General features: G+C 51.0%; 1 protein-coding gene across 10 annotated transcripts in view; it reads right to left on the bottom strand.

The window, feature by feature from the left end:
* Positions 1-6,628: 6,628 nt before the first annotated feature.
* Tio (zinc finger domain-containing protein tiptop) overlaps positions 6,629-12,881 on the bottom strand; it is an 89,892-nt gene continuing 83,639 nt past the window's right edge. For all 10 annotated transcript variants that reach the window (XM_072012030.1, XM_072012031.1, XM_072012032.1 and 7 more), the window contains one exon: positions 6,629-12,762. In XM_072012030.1, coding sequence (XP_071868131.1) covers positions 8,790-12,762 — 3,973 coding nt within the window. In that variant the 3' untranslated portion in view covers positions 6,629-8,789. The remainder of the gene's footprint in view (positions 12,763-12,881) is intronic.

Raw genomic sequence — 12,881 nt, 5'->3', positions numbered from 1 at the left:
TTCCAACTCTGCATAGCAGAAGAATCTCGTTGACAACGCTTAACGTGACATCCATTAACACGCCTTTGATTTATTCGGTCGACTCGAGCTACGACGACGGAGCGTAGGCCGCGCTGCTACGTGCTATCTAGTGGCGTTTCCTGTAATCGATTTAATCGACTCGGATTAATATCTATCGTGCGCGTCGATTAAAGTAAACGATGTACTCGCGGGTTCTCCACGTCGTATCGTATCCACGTACGAATTATCCAACGATTAGCAGAATAAATCGCTAGTTCTCGAATTAAGGTCCCGATCTTCTCGATCGTATCGAATCTGTGGAAGCGGACGGCGAGGTAACGTTGATGGAAAACGCGGAAAGATCGGTGAAAAGATAGAACGAACGAACATGTTGGACGTTCGACAGGTACCGGTGTCCAAAGCGGGTCCCTCGCCTCTTTCCAGCGACGCGATGTCTACTATCTGTGCTAACTTCCGGCGTCTCGGTTGCCTCGATTATGGCGTAATAAAACATCGTCACGACACCTGCGTACCTGACATAGACCCTTTTCTGCTCGATAACGAAAAATTCACAGAACCGGATCTATACGGTGGCCGCAAAATTCGCGCTTGCCTGTCCTGTAGTTATTTTCCTCGGCGATATGTCGCCGACCAAACGCGACACTAAAAATACTACAAGCTTTTTCAGCTGTAAGATACGTACAGAGTGTTCCACCCGACTTGATCGCAATGCAACGTTTCGCTCAACTTTAATTTGTTCACCGTTTCGCGTCTTTTCCGCTCCTTTCTGCGTCAAGTTTCGTAAATTACAGTGCAAATATGCGTAAAACTAATAACTTGCCGATAAACAAATAAGTTAATACTTTTTGATGAATCACGAGTAACCTCTGAGAATTCAGATTGAACCGCACAGGATGACCAAGTGACATAGAAACCACGATATCGCAAAAGCGATCCGATTTTGTACTCTTATTTGTATTAACCTTCGATTAGATAACTCGCAAGACTTTGAGTTAAGTCGTTCAGTTAATCAAAGCGCTTTGCTTAAATTTTATCAAGCATACGCTGTATCCTGAAACCTCGTATCACCGTACCGATACCGATCGAAAGTTAAAATACTTCCTTAAAAAGGAAAAAACCAACGAAAACGTGTTCGTCGTACTTTTTTCGTTGTACCCTTCGTATCGTTTGCTCGAGAACTTATTGCCAAGGGTTGTGTACAGTCCTCGGCAGCCTGGTGTCCAGCTGCTCGCGGAGGAAACGTACTCGCCGACGCGTGGAGAAGATTAACCGCGGCTACCGTGAACACCGGCGTAGGCGTGCATCTTGCTTCCGTGAGTCGTGCTTTGTCGCGAGTTGCAGCTACACGATACGACCTTGAAATTGGTGAACGCCATCGGAGTGGCAACTTGGAACCGGATCGAGTCCATCGGTTCCGACGATGATTTCACGCACGTTTTTCAGAGAACCGATCGATTCTAGAGCGAAAGGTCGCCGCTCGATCGTAACTATATAATACTATACGTATACGTGTGTCTTGCCCTTGACGATCGACTGTCGAGACGTGTGTAGGTGCGGACCGGCAGAACGAACGTACGAGCGGCACTTTGTGGGGTCGTAAAACAACAGCAGCCTTGTAAATCTGTGCCCGAGTGTGCCAGCCCTGACAGATTCTCGCCCCACCTCCTCTTCTTCTTCTTCCTGCGATTCTACGCTCGTCTCGCGTTAGCGCATCGCAGCCGCATTCGCGTGCACACGCATACTCGCGTTCCTACTCGCACCGGCGCTACCTGTACCACCGACATGTATCTTGCCGCTCTATTTCGCGCTGTTTCTTCGCCCGATCTCGTGTTTCTTCTTGTTCGCGGCGATCGTTTCCTACCAACGTACCCCGCGTCTTCCTCCCTCCCTTCTATAAACGTCTAAATTCAATTTTTCCGCAATTTTCACGATAGCAGCAGGGCTTCTCTACGTGGCACACGCGAAAAGGGTTACGCCACGGTAATCTGAAAATTTGTGTAATATCGTAAGGTTTGTTAAATGTCCGTGTCGTATGTTTGTGTTCGTCGATGCTTCGCGTGCATACAGAAAGCATTTGCACCAAGTTTTTCCGCCGTCTTTTATTTTTCATTGTTAGAGCGCGGAATTTTTGTAGTTCTATAAACGTACGATCAAGTGGCACTGATTAACTTATACCAGCGCGAATCGAATATTACTCGAACCTAATTAACTTGCGACGTATATGTTTGTAGTTCGAGTATGCAAATTTTAACGCGCCTATATACGCGCAATTTTACCGTCGTAAAATTCGCCGTACGCGAGACGAGGAAAGAGAACACAGTTTTTTTATGTTTTCCTCGTTTTTCATGCGACAAGTTTTACGACGCTAAAGTTAAAATACCTTTCGAATCGATCGTTCGTTCGACCCAAGTACCTTGACAAGTACTTTTGTAGAGAATTAAAAAGTGCATCGAATAGAAATGGATAGTTCCATTTGAAGAAGCAAAGGTCAGCTTGAAATCGCAAAACATAGTAAATTGTACTCGAAATATTTTTTCCGATAATGAAGAGTTTAGAAGATAATTTCGTGGATAGATTAAAATGAGACTCTCTGTGCGTACTTTATTTCATTTTATCTATCTACGTTTTATCTATCTACACGAAGGTTACGCTACGTTTCCAGCAGATACGCCAAGCACGAAAAGTTGAGAACCAGCACAGCGATAGAGTAATTGTCGAAACGAATCAAACACGAGGATCGATCTTTCTTCGACGATTAACTGATAGTCGTGGAATATGAGTTAACGCGTCAGCAATCGAGTTACCAGTCTCCTGGATACGATATAATTTCGTTATTCAGGACAATTCGTAAAGAAACAAATTAGAAGATACAGATAAATGTACATACTTGCTGTTGCCATTTAGTATCGTACCACATTCGTTTCGTACGGATTATGGCCACGATTCAACAAATGTAAATTCTCGAAACATCCGCAACATTACGATCCCTTTAATTTCAACTACAGCTTCAATGGCTCAGACTGAAGATCTGCGAAATAAGATCAATACCCTGTACCAAATATGGCGCGATAACTAAACAGCTACTAAAAAAATGATAAGCTAAGACGTTGAGAGAATTCACAATCAAAGCTGTCCGTACATAAAATCCCCAGACTTGGTAATCCACGTCTACCGCGACAATTTTGTTGAAGCGGTCGTCGCTTCTAAGAAGACTTTACATCTGGTCTTTTAGTTTTTTCAAGCACCGAAGCCATCGACAAAAGACTAGGACGAAGGCAGACCATAAACGGTAGACAAGGCGACGATGGCTTCAGAGTTTTCGGTCATAGGGTAACACTGCCAGCGCGCGGATCTCGTATTATATTCCGATTGGTATTTACACTTTAGTATTTTAAAACACATATTTTCTACCTTAGAATTTATCCGCGCGTTCCTTTGTATTCGCGTACATCTAATAACCTCGAGAAATTTCAATCGAGCTTTAACCGAATGTCCAAGCAATATCGTTGAACGAATCGAAACGCATAGCTGTTTCGTAAACCTTGAACGCGAACGATCATCGCGCCGCTGTGACAGACAAAAGTGGAACGTCGTAAAGCTGTCTAATTTGCAATGCAAATATCGCGTAAGATTTCTCCGCTGTGACGCGGGATTCTTATTGTTCCACCATGGAATATCCTTAAGCCCCGTTGTTCACGGTACACGGGGCCCCGTGTAAACCGAGGAACGAACGTCGGCGAGTCTCGCGTCTCTACACGGATAGTAGCTTACCTGATCAGACGCGTCTTACCCTTATCCTTGCTCTTACCCCTTAAGCGCGACTTCTTTTTTGCGCGGTGGTCTCTTAGCATGCGCGCGCGACCGTCGTAAAGTAGATGTACTTACAGATCGCGCGTATCTTACGAAACTAAATTGGAACGGGACGGTGTGTCCGGGTGGGGAGTTTGCGGAAAGTAACACGGCGAGATAGAGAAGCGAAAGTGCCGGCGGGGAGGAAAGGGACGAGTGGAGGCGAAGAGAAGAAGGGAAATCCGCGGATAGGGGAAGAGAAAGAGGACGGAGAAGGACGCGCGAGAAGAGCGCGAACGCGAACACCCACCGGCCAGCATACCCGGTTAGCTTGTCCCACGCATTCCCGGTCGACTGACGTCTTCATCGGCTAGTTGGGCGGAGGACTCGCGTTCCGAGAGAATTCGAATTTTCGTCGAAGCTGCAGGCTGCTTCGACGTTTGAGTTTTTGGCGAAAGCGTTAGACCGGCGACAGCAGGCCTCCGTTGCACGATAGAGCCGATATTATCGGTGAAAAATGACAAGTTGTAAATTAGGAATTTGCAAATGCCGATAAATTCTCTTACAATAGGACGTATAAAATAGAATAACCACGAATCGAGATGAAAAATTAAGTTGTATAGGAGTTACGTGTCACCTGGATTCATCGCGCTTGACAGTTTTAGGTTACATAAAATGATAATCATAGATATTTATATTAGTCTTCTGCTATGAAATTTTGATATATTGAAAGTATACGAAAGAATAGAAAGTCTATATTCGATGTAACAAATTATAGTGATAAAAGAGCAATTAATTCCGAGATGCAGAGAAAATAATAGCATTTCAAAGGTTTCACGACGAACCTATCGCTATTTTATTATTTAGACCTGTTGGAAGATAAATTCGACGAATCTCTAAATCAGTTAATCGTTATTTCGTCAAACTCCGAGTAAGATTATCCGCTTTAAATCATTTAGCTGCTTTTCATTTATGGATCACTGTGCGTCGATCTCTTTCTGCTCGCCGGTAATACCACGGTTCAGATTTTGCGAGGTATTTGAAAATTGACGAAAGAGGGAGAGGTGGTCGCTGGTCGATTAAGTTTCGATAATATCGGAGGGAGCGAACACGAAAGGGAAGTAAAACGGATTCCTGCGTGAAAACAGCTAGCGGCTTGGTTATCGGTTGACCAGAACCTCTACAAATCTACAGTTATCGGACTGCCAGATCTCTCGAAGCCGCTTTTTGGTAAGTCCCTGCAACGCCTTTGCTCTCGTTCATCGGCGGATCGCCCACGCGCAGCTTCCTGGAACCAGGAAAAATCAGTAGAGGGGAAAGGGTGGAAGGAAACGAATGTAGCGAAAGAAGCAAACGCATACGTCCGTACGTTTCATTTCTGCCGCGTACAAGCTGTCGCGATGCGTCGATGAAATTGTACCAATTAAAATGAATCGAAAAAGTCGATACGCGAACTCGACTGGATCGTTATTACTGGACTAAAAATAAACTCGAATAGTCACGGTATTTTCCGACATTGTTTATACAGATTATTATTTTGCCCGCGTATCGAGAGTTTCGAATCGCAAAAGTATCATGTAGCGTAGAGTTTTGAAAACTTTCTGGGTTCGAATATCCCATTGCTCGTCGAAACGATGCGCGTTAATCGACGTACGAGGAAACGAGAAACTCGACGAACGAGGACACAGGAAGGAAGATACGCAACACAGCGAGCGAAAAGAGGAGAGAGAAATGGATAGAAAGGGGAGGTGGAAAGAAAAGAAGAAAAGAGACAGGAGCTCCTTTCTTTAAAGCGAGGGTTACTTTAAGGATCGTTCGAGAATCGGTAGTCTCTCCACCGATGTTTTATTTTATCCTCTCCGCTCCATAAGATCGCATTCTTTACGACCCATTAGACGAATTCATTACCAGACCCAGGCAATAGGTAGGTGAGGTTCGTAAGCCCTCTATCCTTCCTCTTCCTTTCCCCCCTTCTTCGCCTCGTGCAACGGCTCTGTTTCCATCTCCGTTCGCCCGCGTTTGTTTTCGCGTCAGACGACGTTTCTTCCAATCTGTCGCGAGTTCAGCGACGGAATTCGACGGTACGACGAGCTATGAGTGTAAAGGAAGACAAATACAAGCGAAACGCGAGTATATATAGGCGGAGAACGTAAAGTGGAAAAATTGAAACAGGCATGTACAAAGTAGATAAGTAGAGTGAAAATTCGATTAATCGAATTTATTGGGATATTCCTTGTCGAATACGAATTTTTGGGGAACCGGCAGAGATCTGTGGCCCAAAATTGAGAATTTGTATCAGAGGAATAACACGTGCAAGGAGGTGGCACGAGAAATTCTTTCGTCGATCGATCGTCCTGACACGCTGCTTTTTTACCTTCTTAATTTTTGAACGCGGACTTTTCCGGATCCACTGACAATTTTTTTATGAGTTTTGTAGGAAATTCGTGGAAGGCGAATTTTATTACGAGGAATAACCATTTTCGTTTGTGGGAAGAATGACTTGGAAATCGATCGAAGCACCGAACCGACATGACCGGAAGCAATCGAGCACCGGACCGATACGACTGCGTGAACGACTTTGATTTGCTGTAAGACTTCCGTTCGTGGGATGCGATGGTTTCTTATAGACGAGTCGTAGGCAGAATTGTATATTTTGGTGGAAAATTTAGTCTTTCTTTAGGATTTTTGTGATACGGAATACTTGATATGGAATCCAGCGAAACGAAAAATAGTATGACAGTTAGTATATAATAGTTATGGTACATAGGGAAGGATTCACGGGACGTAGATGTACGAGTAAAGAAAACTTAGACGAGAATTTACTTTATAACATATATATTTATTTGAGCTTTAATTGCATTTTAAAATACAACCGAAATAATTAAATAATGACAAATCTGGTAAAATGGTTTCAAGAGTCGCGTATACATGATGCATATCTTTGTGGTTGCGCATTTGTAAGTAGGTAGGTACTTTTCGAGCGTATTTTTCGCACGGTTGGCTATTTCTCGTTTCGTTTCTCGTATCCGCGAGTGCGTACGCGCCGCGTTCGTTTTTTTCCGCGCGTATGATGCCGCGTATCGCATCCACGTAGACCACGTTCTTCTTTTTTCTCCTATACCCGCCACATTCTCTCAGCAGTCGTATATAATTACAATAATAATATTAATATTATCGTTATATCGATAAATACTTTTAAAGTCCGCGATGGAAGAATTAGAGTTTACAAGAAATACGTATACAAGTGTGTTCCGCTCCAAAATTGCGCTTTTAACTCGTCCTCGAACGCGCGCAATCATCGTCCCTTCGGCTCACTCTTTCCCGCCCACTTCTTCCTTCCTCTTTGCGTTCTCGCGTTTTACACGTTATTCATATTCTCGCTCGCGCGATCCGGATTTCAATTCCTCTCTCGCGGTGTCGCTTTTGCCCGCTTCACGGCGTCAGCCACTTTTACTCTCGTTTCCCTTTCGTTCCTCTTTTTCCAGTTCTCGAATGCACGCAAGCAAGCAAGCAAGCAAGCACGCACGCACGCACACACGCACGCACACACGCACGCACGCAGGCAGAAGACGATTCGCCAGAGAACGCGTTGGTCGCGCGCCGTTTTTCCGCTCAGCCGAGAGACGATGGAGTCCCGGCGTGTTGGTAGCCGTTCGAAGTGTTTCTTTTTTTTTTTTTTCCTTTTTCGCTGCGTTTCCCCATTCGTTAATTGTATAGAGAATAATCGTAATCGTAATCAATATACACGGTATTCGCGATAATCCGAGCGATAGTAATGACAGTATTTTACACTTAAAACGTCGCGTCGACTCGCACGGCGCAATAAATATTATTTGAACAAAGAAAATTTACAATGGTCTACTCGTACGCTACGAGCGAAGGAAAACGATAACGTTCGAGGAGGCCGCGTCGCGCGCGCTCGACTCACCGCGCACGTGTGTTTCGAGTATAACTGCGAGCCTCGCTATTGCACCGTGTTCTCGTTGCTCTCGATGCTCCTTTTATGCCGCTTTTCTCTCACTCTGCAATCGTCGTCATCGTCGTCGTCGTCGTACTCGTCAGCCGGTTCGCTTTGCCGAACGCTCGTTGACTTTTTTGGACGAGGTCCGAATCCCGAACGCGATCTCATCGGTTTCGCAGCTCTAAGTATCAACAAAGAGATTCCTATACAAGGGCGGACCCTAGCCTAGCCTATGCGCTAATCAACTACGCTCTTATGTTCTAGAGGTATACATGCTGATCTGACCTTACGACAGCTGTGTGACAGGTAAGCCTTGCCGTCCTACACCTTGGAAAATTTTACTCGCTATCCTCGCTGCCTTTGCTGCTCTTTTCTCCGCTTGCACTCGTTTTTTCGTCGTTCATTTATTCTCAACCACGCGCATTCTCCCTTTCGTACACAGAAACACACGCACACACACACACGCAGACACGTGTAGACACACGCTCGTTCAAGCATACAAATTCTCTCTCTGTCGATCGCACGATCTTTCGCATCGCCTTGCTCTCTTTCTCAACGCCAGTCGTAAATGTCCTTAAGTATTTATAAAATCACAAACTTTGTCGCTCGCCGAGCCCCTTGACTCAGCAGTGCCGCGAGATATGGTGGCATCACAATTTAATCAACGCACGTTCGATATCTGCCTCCTCCCTCTGTGTTCGTTGCGCGATTCGATTATCCGGTGACGAGTTGGTTCGATTCGATTTGAACGGGCGAAAAGGAGCGATAGGTATAAAGAGGGGAATGGCGAACAGAGGGTGGAAAGCGGAGTAAGGGAGAGGAAGAGGGAAAGACGAGAGACGAGGCGGTAGGAAACAGCGGAGACCGGATAATGGAATCGCGAACGAAAAAGGATGGATGTCCCGAGGCCGGAGGTTTCGAAGGAGGTGAAATGGTGTTGCAATCGCGTCGCTAGTTACAGTCGTTACAGTATAGATACACTTATGTACAAGTGGCACCGCTACTTACGGGGCTCGGACTATACGTACTTGCTGGACAACTGCTTGGCCAGCTCCGTATACTTGAGAAATTTGGAGTGCGGACTCTCTTCGAGGGGAGAGGCCGCTGACTGAGACGGGCTACCGTTCGCCTGTGCAAGCGGCGGTGACTTGTTGCGCTGGGAAGTCGGGGGCGAGGAAGAACTGTGACCGGCCGGCGGCGGTCCGGTGGCGGAGGTTTGCGAGACCGCTGCTGCCGCGGCCGCAGCAGCAGCCGCCGCCGCCGCCGCGGCCGCCGCTGATCGGCCGATCGTCAGTGGATCGGGAATCACGCCGTCCTTGACGAAATGCATCTTGGACAGATGATGCCTGTACGCGCCCTTGGAGATGAAAGGCGTGTCGCAGAAGGCGCACTTCATGATCGAGTCGGCGGTGACGACGGCATCGTTGCAGGCCCAGCTGAACGCCAAGATCGCTCCCGGAGTCGTCCCGGAACCGGGTCCGGTCGCGCCTACGCCACTTCCAGCCGCTGCTCCGAGACCGGACGCGGCTCCTGGACCGCCACCGGATCGGGCCGCGCTGCCACTGGGTCCTCGCGTCTCCGTCTTGTCGCAAAGTTTCTGCAGCGCGGCCAAAGGATGGCTGCTGGTTTTGCGTCCCTGAGAGTCGACCGCGTTGTTCGAGCCTCCGCCGCTACCGCCACCACCGCCGCCACCGCTACCGCCGCCTCCGCCTCCTCCGCCACCGGACAAACTGTCGAACATGGAAGAAAGCGCCCCGAGACTGCTCGACCCCTTCGTGTCGGGCGTTCCACGCGGCGTTACCGACCGATCGCTGCTCGTCGGACTGCTGGTGCTGTTCCTGCAGGGGCTGCGCGCGATCTGTTCCGGCTGACCACTCGATCTAGGAGTCGGCGGATTCATGCGAGGCGACAACACATCCCGACCCTCCTCCGATCCTTCGTGCAAGCTGCTTCGTCGATGATTGAACGAACCTTGCTCCTCCTCGTCTCTGCAATCCTCCATGATCTCCTTCTTCACGAACACCTCGCGGTTCGACTGTGACTGAGCCTGCGACTGTTCCTCCTCGTTCGCCACGCGATCCTCCGACTCGTCGTCTCGGGGTTCCTTCTTGACGACCACGCTCGCCGCCGATGTCGCGGCCGTACTGGCCGCGGCAACGGAAACGGATGCGGTCGTCGACGATTCCTCGTCGCCGGACTCCTCGGTGGTTGGATGGTGACGACTCGAGGGCAAGGTTTGCGCACCCAATTGCTTGTCCGGCGTGACCCGATGATGGTGGGAATGCCTGGTGTCCGAGTGGCCGACCGACGAAAGGTCCACGCGTCTCTCCGGCGTCATCGCGTCGGTTCTACCGCCGCTTCCTCGTTCCGACACGGAGCTCGACTCGCTTCCGCTGCGTTCCCGCCGCGCGGCCGTACTTGTCGCGTAATGTTGCTGCTGTTGCTGATGCTGATGTTGCTGCTGATACGACCGGAGAAGGTTCATCGTCTGTGGATCGACCAACGGTTTCGTGTAATCGACGCTCTCGTCGATGCCCAGCCGCTTCAAGATGCTTGTACCCATCGGGGCTCCGGGTTGAGCGTGATGCAGACCCGGTGTACCGTGCCTCACGCGAGAATCGAAGCTCTTCTCGATCAGTTTCTCGATGGCGTTCAACACGGATGGCGAGGAGCTACCGGTGGTCTCGCCGGCGGTCGGTGTCGGCGTGTCCTTTCCTGGTGTGGTGGCGTCGCTGGCCGACGATGGCGACCGATGGTGTCTCGAGGATACCGACGAACCGTCCTCGGTGACGCTCTTGCGGCCGGTCTCGGTCGGCGGTAACGTGGCCGGTAGGTGATTCGACATCAACGCGTTCTTCAAGAAGTTTCGCTGATTCGCGCCCACGGTGCCCGCTCCGATACACTGGCGTATATGATCGACGAAGATGGTCGTCTCGATCTTCTCGCCGCACTTCTCGCACGTGATACGACCGGCGTGCTTGCCGAGGCTGTGGCTCAGTCCGGTAGCCGCGTCGCCGTTCTTAAACTCGTTCTGCGCTCGTTCCAGTTCCAACAATTTTCTCACCGGCAGCGACTTCTTGCGTTTCTCCCGCGTCTGCCGCCTCCGACCGCCGCTCTCGGTGATCGATCGCATTATGTGCTCCTTGTAGTGGGAATTCTTCACCATGTGGTTGCTCAGTTCTTTCAGGGAGCTGAACGCTTGATCGCAAACCTTGCACGTGAGCACGGCGCTCACGTGACTGCTGGTAGCGCCGGAGCCTGGGCCGGTAGCGTTTCCGGCGTGCGGTCCGGACGCGCCACCGGCGGTAACCGCGCCACCCCCGCCACCAGCGGCGCCGGTTACGGATCCACTGCCTGCACCGCCACCTCCGCTTCCTCCGCTTCCACCGCTGCCGCTCTTGTTCTCGTCCGACGACTTCCACGAGATAATCTGCTCCTGGGAGATGATGTTGGTGTAATGTTGCGTCTGTTGCATGTGCGACGTCATCTCGGCGAGTGAGCGGAAACTCTGACCGCACCACATACACTTCAGAATCTGCCTAGTCTGCTCGGCTCCCTTTCCCAGCCAAACGTCTTGACCCCTGACCAGCTTCCTCGGCAGAGGCATCGTCTCCTTGATCAGCAGATTCAACTCGGATGGACTCTGTTTGCTGCTCGGAGTCGCGGAACCACCACCACCGGCGCCGGAGCCAGCGTTGTTGCTGGACGCGGTGGTTTGCGGCTGGTGCGGCTGATGCGGCTGCTGCGGCGTCACGATACTGGCCACGCTCGGTGGCTGCGGGTGGAGCGCGGACGCCGCCGCTGGCACGGGCATGTTTACGCCGCAGTGTTTCGCCTCTTTCATGTGAGTCGTCATCGCGGCCAACGTAGGGAAACTCTGCTTGCACCATACGCACTTGAGCACGTCCTTGGCTTGATCGGCCCCCTTGTTCAACCAGTGGGACTGCCAGGCACTGTGTCGACTGCCGGACGTGGAGCCGGCGGTCGCGTTGCCCGCGACCGCTGCCGCGGCGGCTGCGGCTGCGGCTGCCGCGGCTCCGCTCGCTCCGCCACTGCCGGCGCTCGTGCTCGATCTGAACAGATCCTCGCCGCCCAGTTTGCTCAGTTCGCTCATCTTCTCCAGGGCTTTGGTCGCTTCGCTCGGCTGATACGACTTGTCGAGGGCGGACGGTGGTTTCATCTTGCCGTTCCAAAGTTGCTGATGATGGTCGACTACGCCGGCGGTGCTCTTCGGCGAGAGTTGCTGTTGACTAGTAGCCGCTGCCGCGACCGCGGCCGCAAAGTAGGGAAAGTGAGAGGCGACCACGGGCGACGTCCACGGCGAAACGACGGGTGGTCTGCCGAAACCTGCAGCCGTGACGGCTTGAGCGGCCTCCTGGTGAGCCGCTGCGGCCGCCGCAGCTGCCGCCGCTGCCGCTGCCGCCGCCGTGCCGGCCGACAACCTGGAGGACTTGCGAACCGGCAACGGCGGGGAATCTTCCGGTCCGGGTCGTTTTCTGCTGGGCACCGATAAATCCAAAGGTCCGTTGTTCGCCTCCGTGGAGGATGACGGTGTTGGCGGCTTGCTGAGGTTCAGTATCTGCTCCTCTTCGTCGTCCTCCGTCGACGACGCTTTCCTCGTGCTAAAGTCGAGCACCGCGGGCAATGGGGTAGCCGACGGCGATACCTCGCCGACGCTGCTGGGCGAGACCAGGAGGCCAGGAGTAGCTGCCGGTGGGGAGCACGACGAGGATACCAACGGAGACACGGAACCACGGGATAGCGGCGAGTGGCCGAGTAGCAGTCTCTGGTGGGTCTGTTGCAGGTACGCCGCCATCATCGCCGCCGAATGGGGGGGTAGCAGTGGATGGCTTCCGAGCGGCAGTGGCACGATCCCGCTCGGACTCACCGGGCTCGCGGTGCTTCGCGTCGCTGGCGGTGGAGGACTTCCGGTCGCCGGGCCGGACGATTCCCGAGAATCTCTCGAGGGACAGCGTGGACTCATTGGCTCTCTGAAAGCATGAAACAGAAAGGAGAAACGTTACGCGCGATGATCGGTGAGGATCGGACGACCAGGATCGCTGGGATCGTAGGGATGCGCAGGCGTTGATCGGATTCGCGCGGCGAAAAA

The sequence above is a fragment of the Bombus fervidus genome, chromosome 10 (genome assembly GCF_041682495.2).
Source record: "Bombus fervidus isolate BK054 chromosome 10, iyBomFerv1, whole genome shotgun sequence".
NCBI classification, from domain to species: Eukaryota; Metazoa; Arthropoda; class Insecta; order Hymenoptera; family Apidae; genus Bombus; species Bombus fervidus.
Note: the sequence above shows the minus strand (reverse complement) of the source record. Positions and strands in the feature narration are given on the sequence as shown.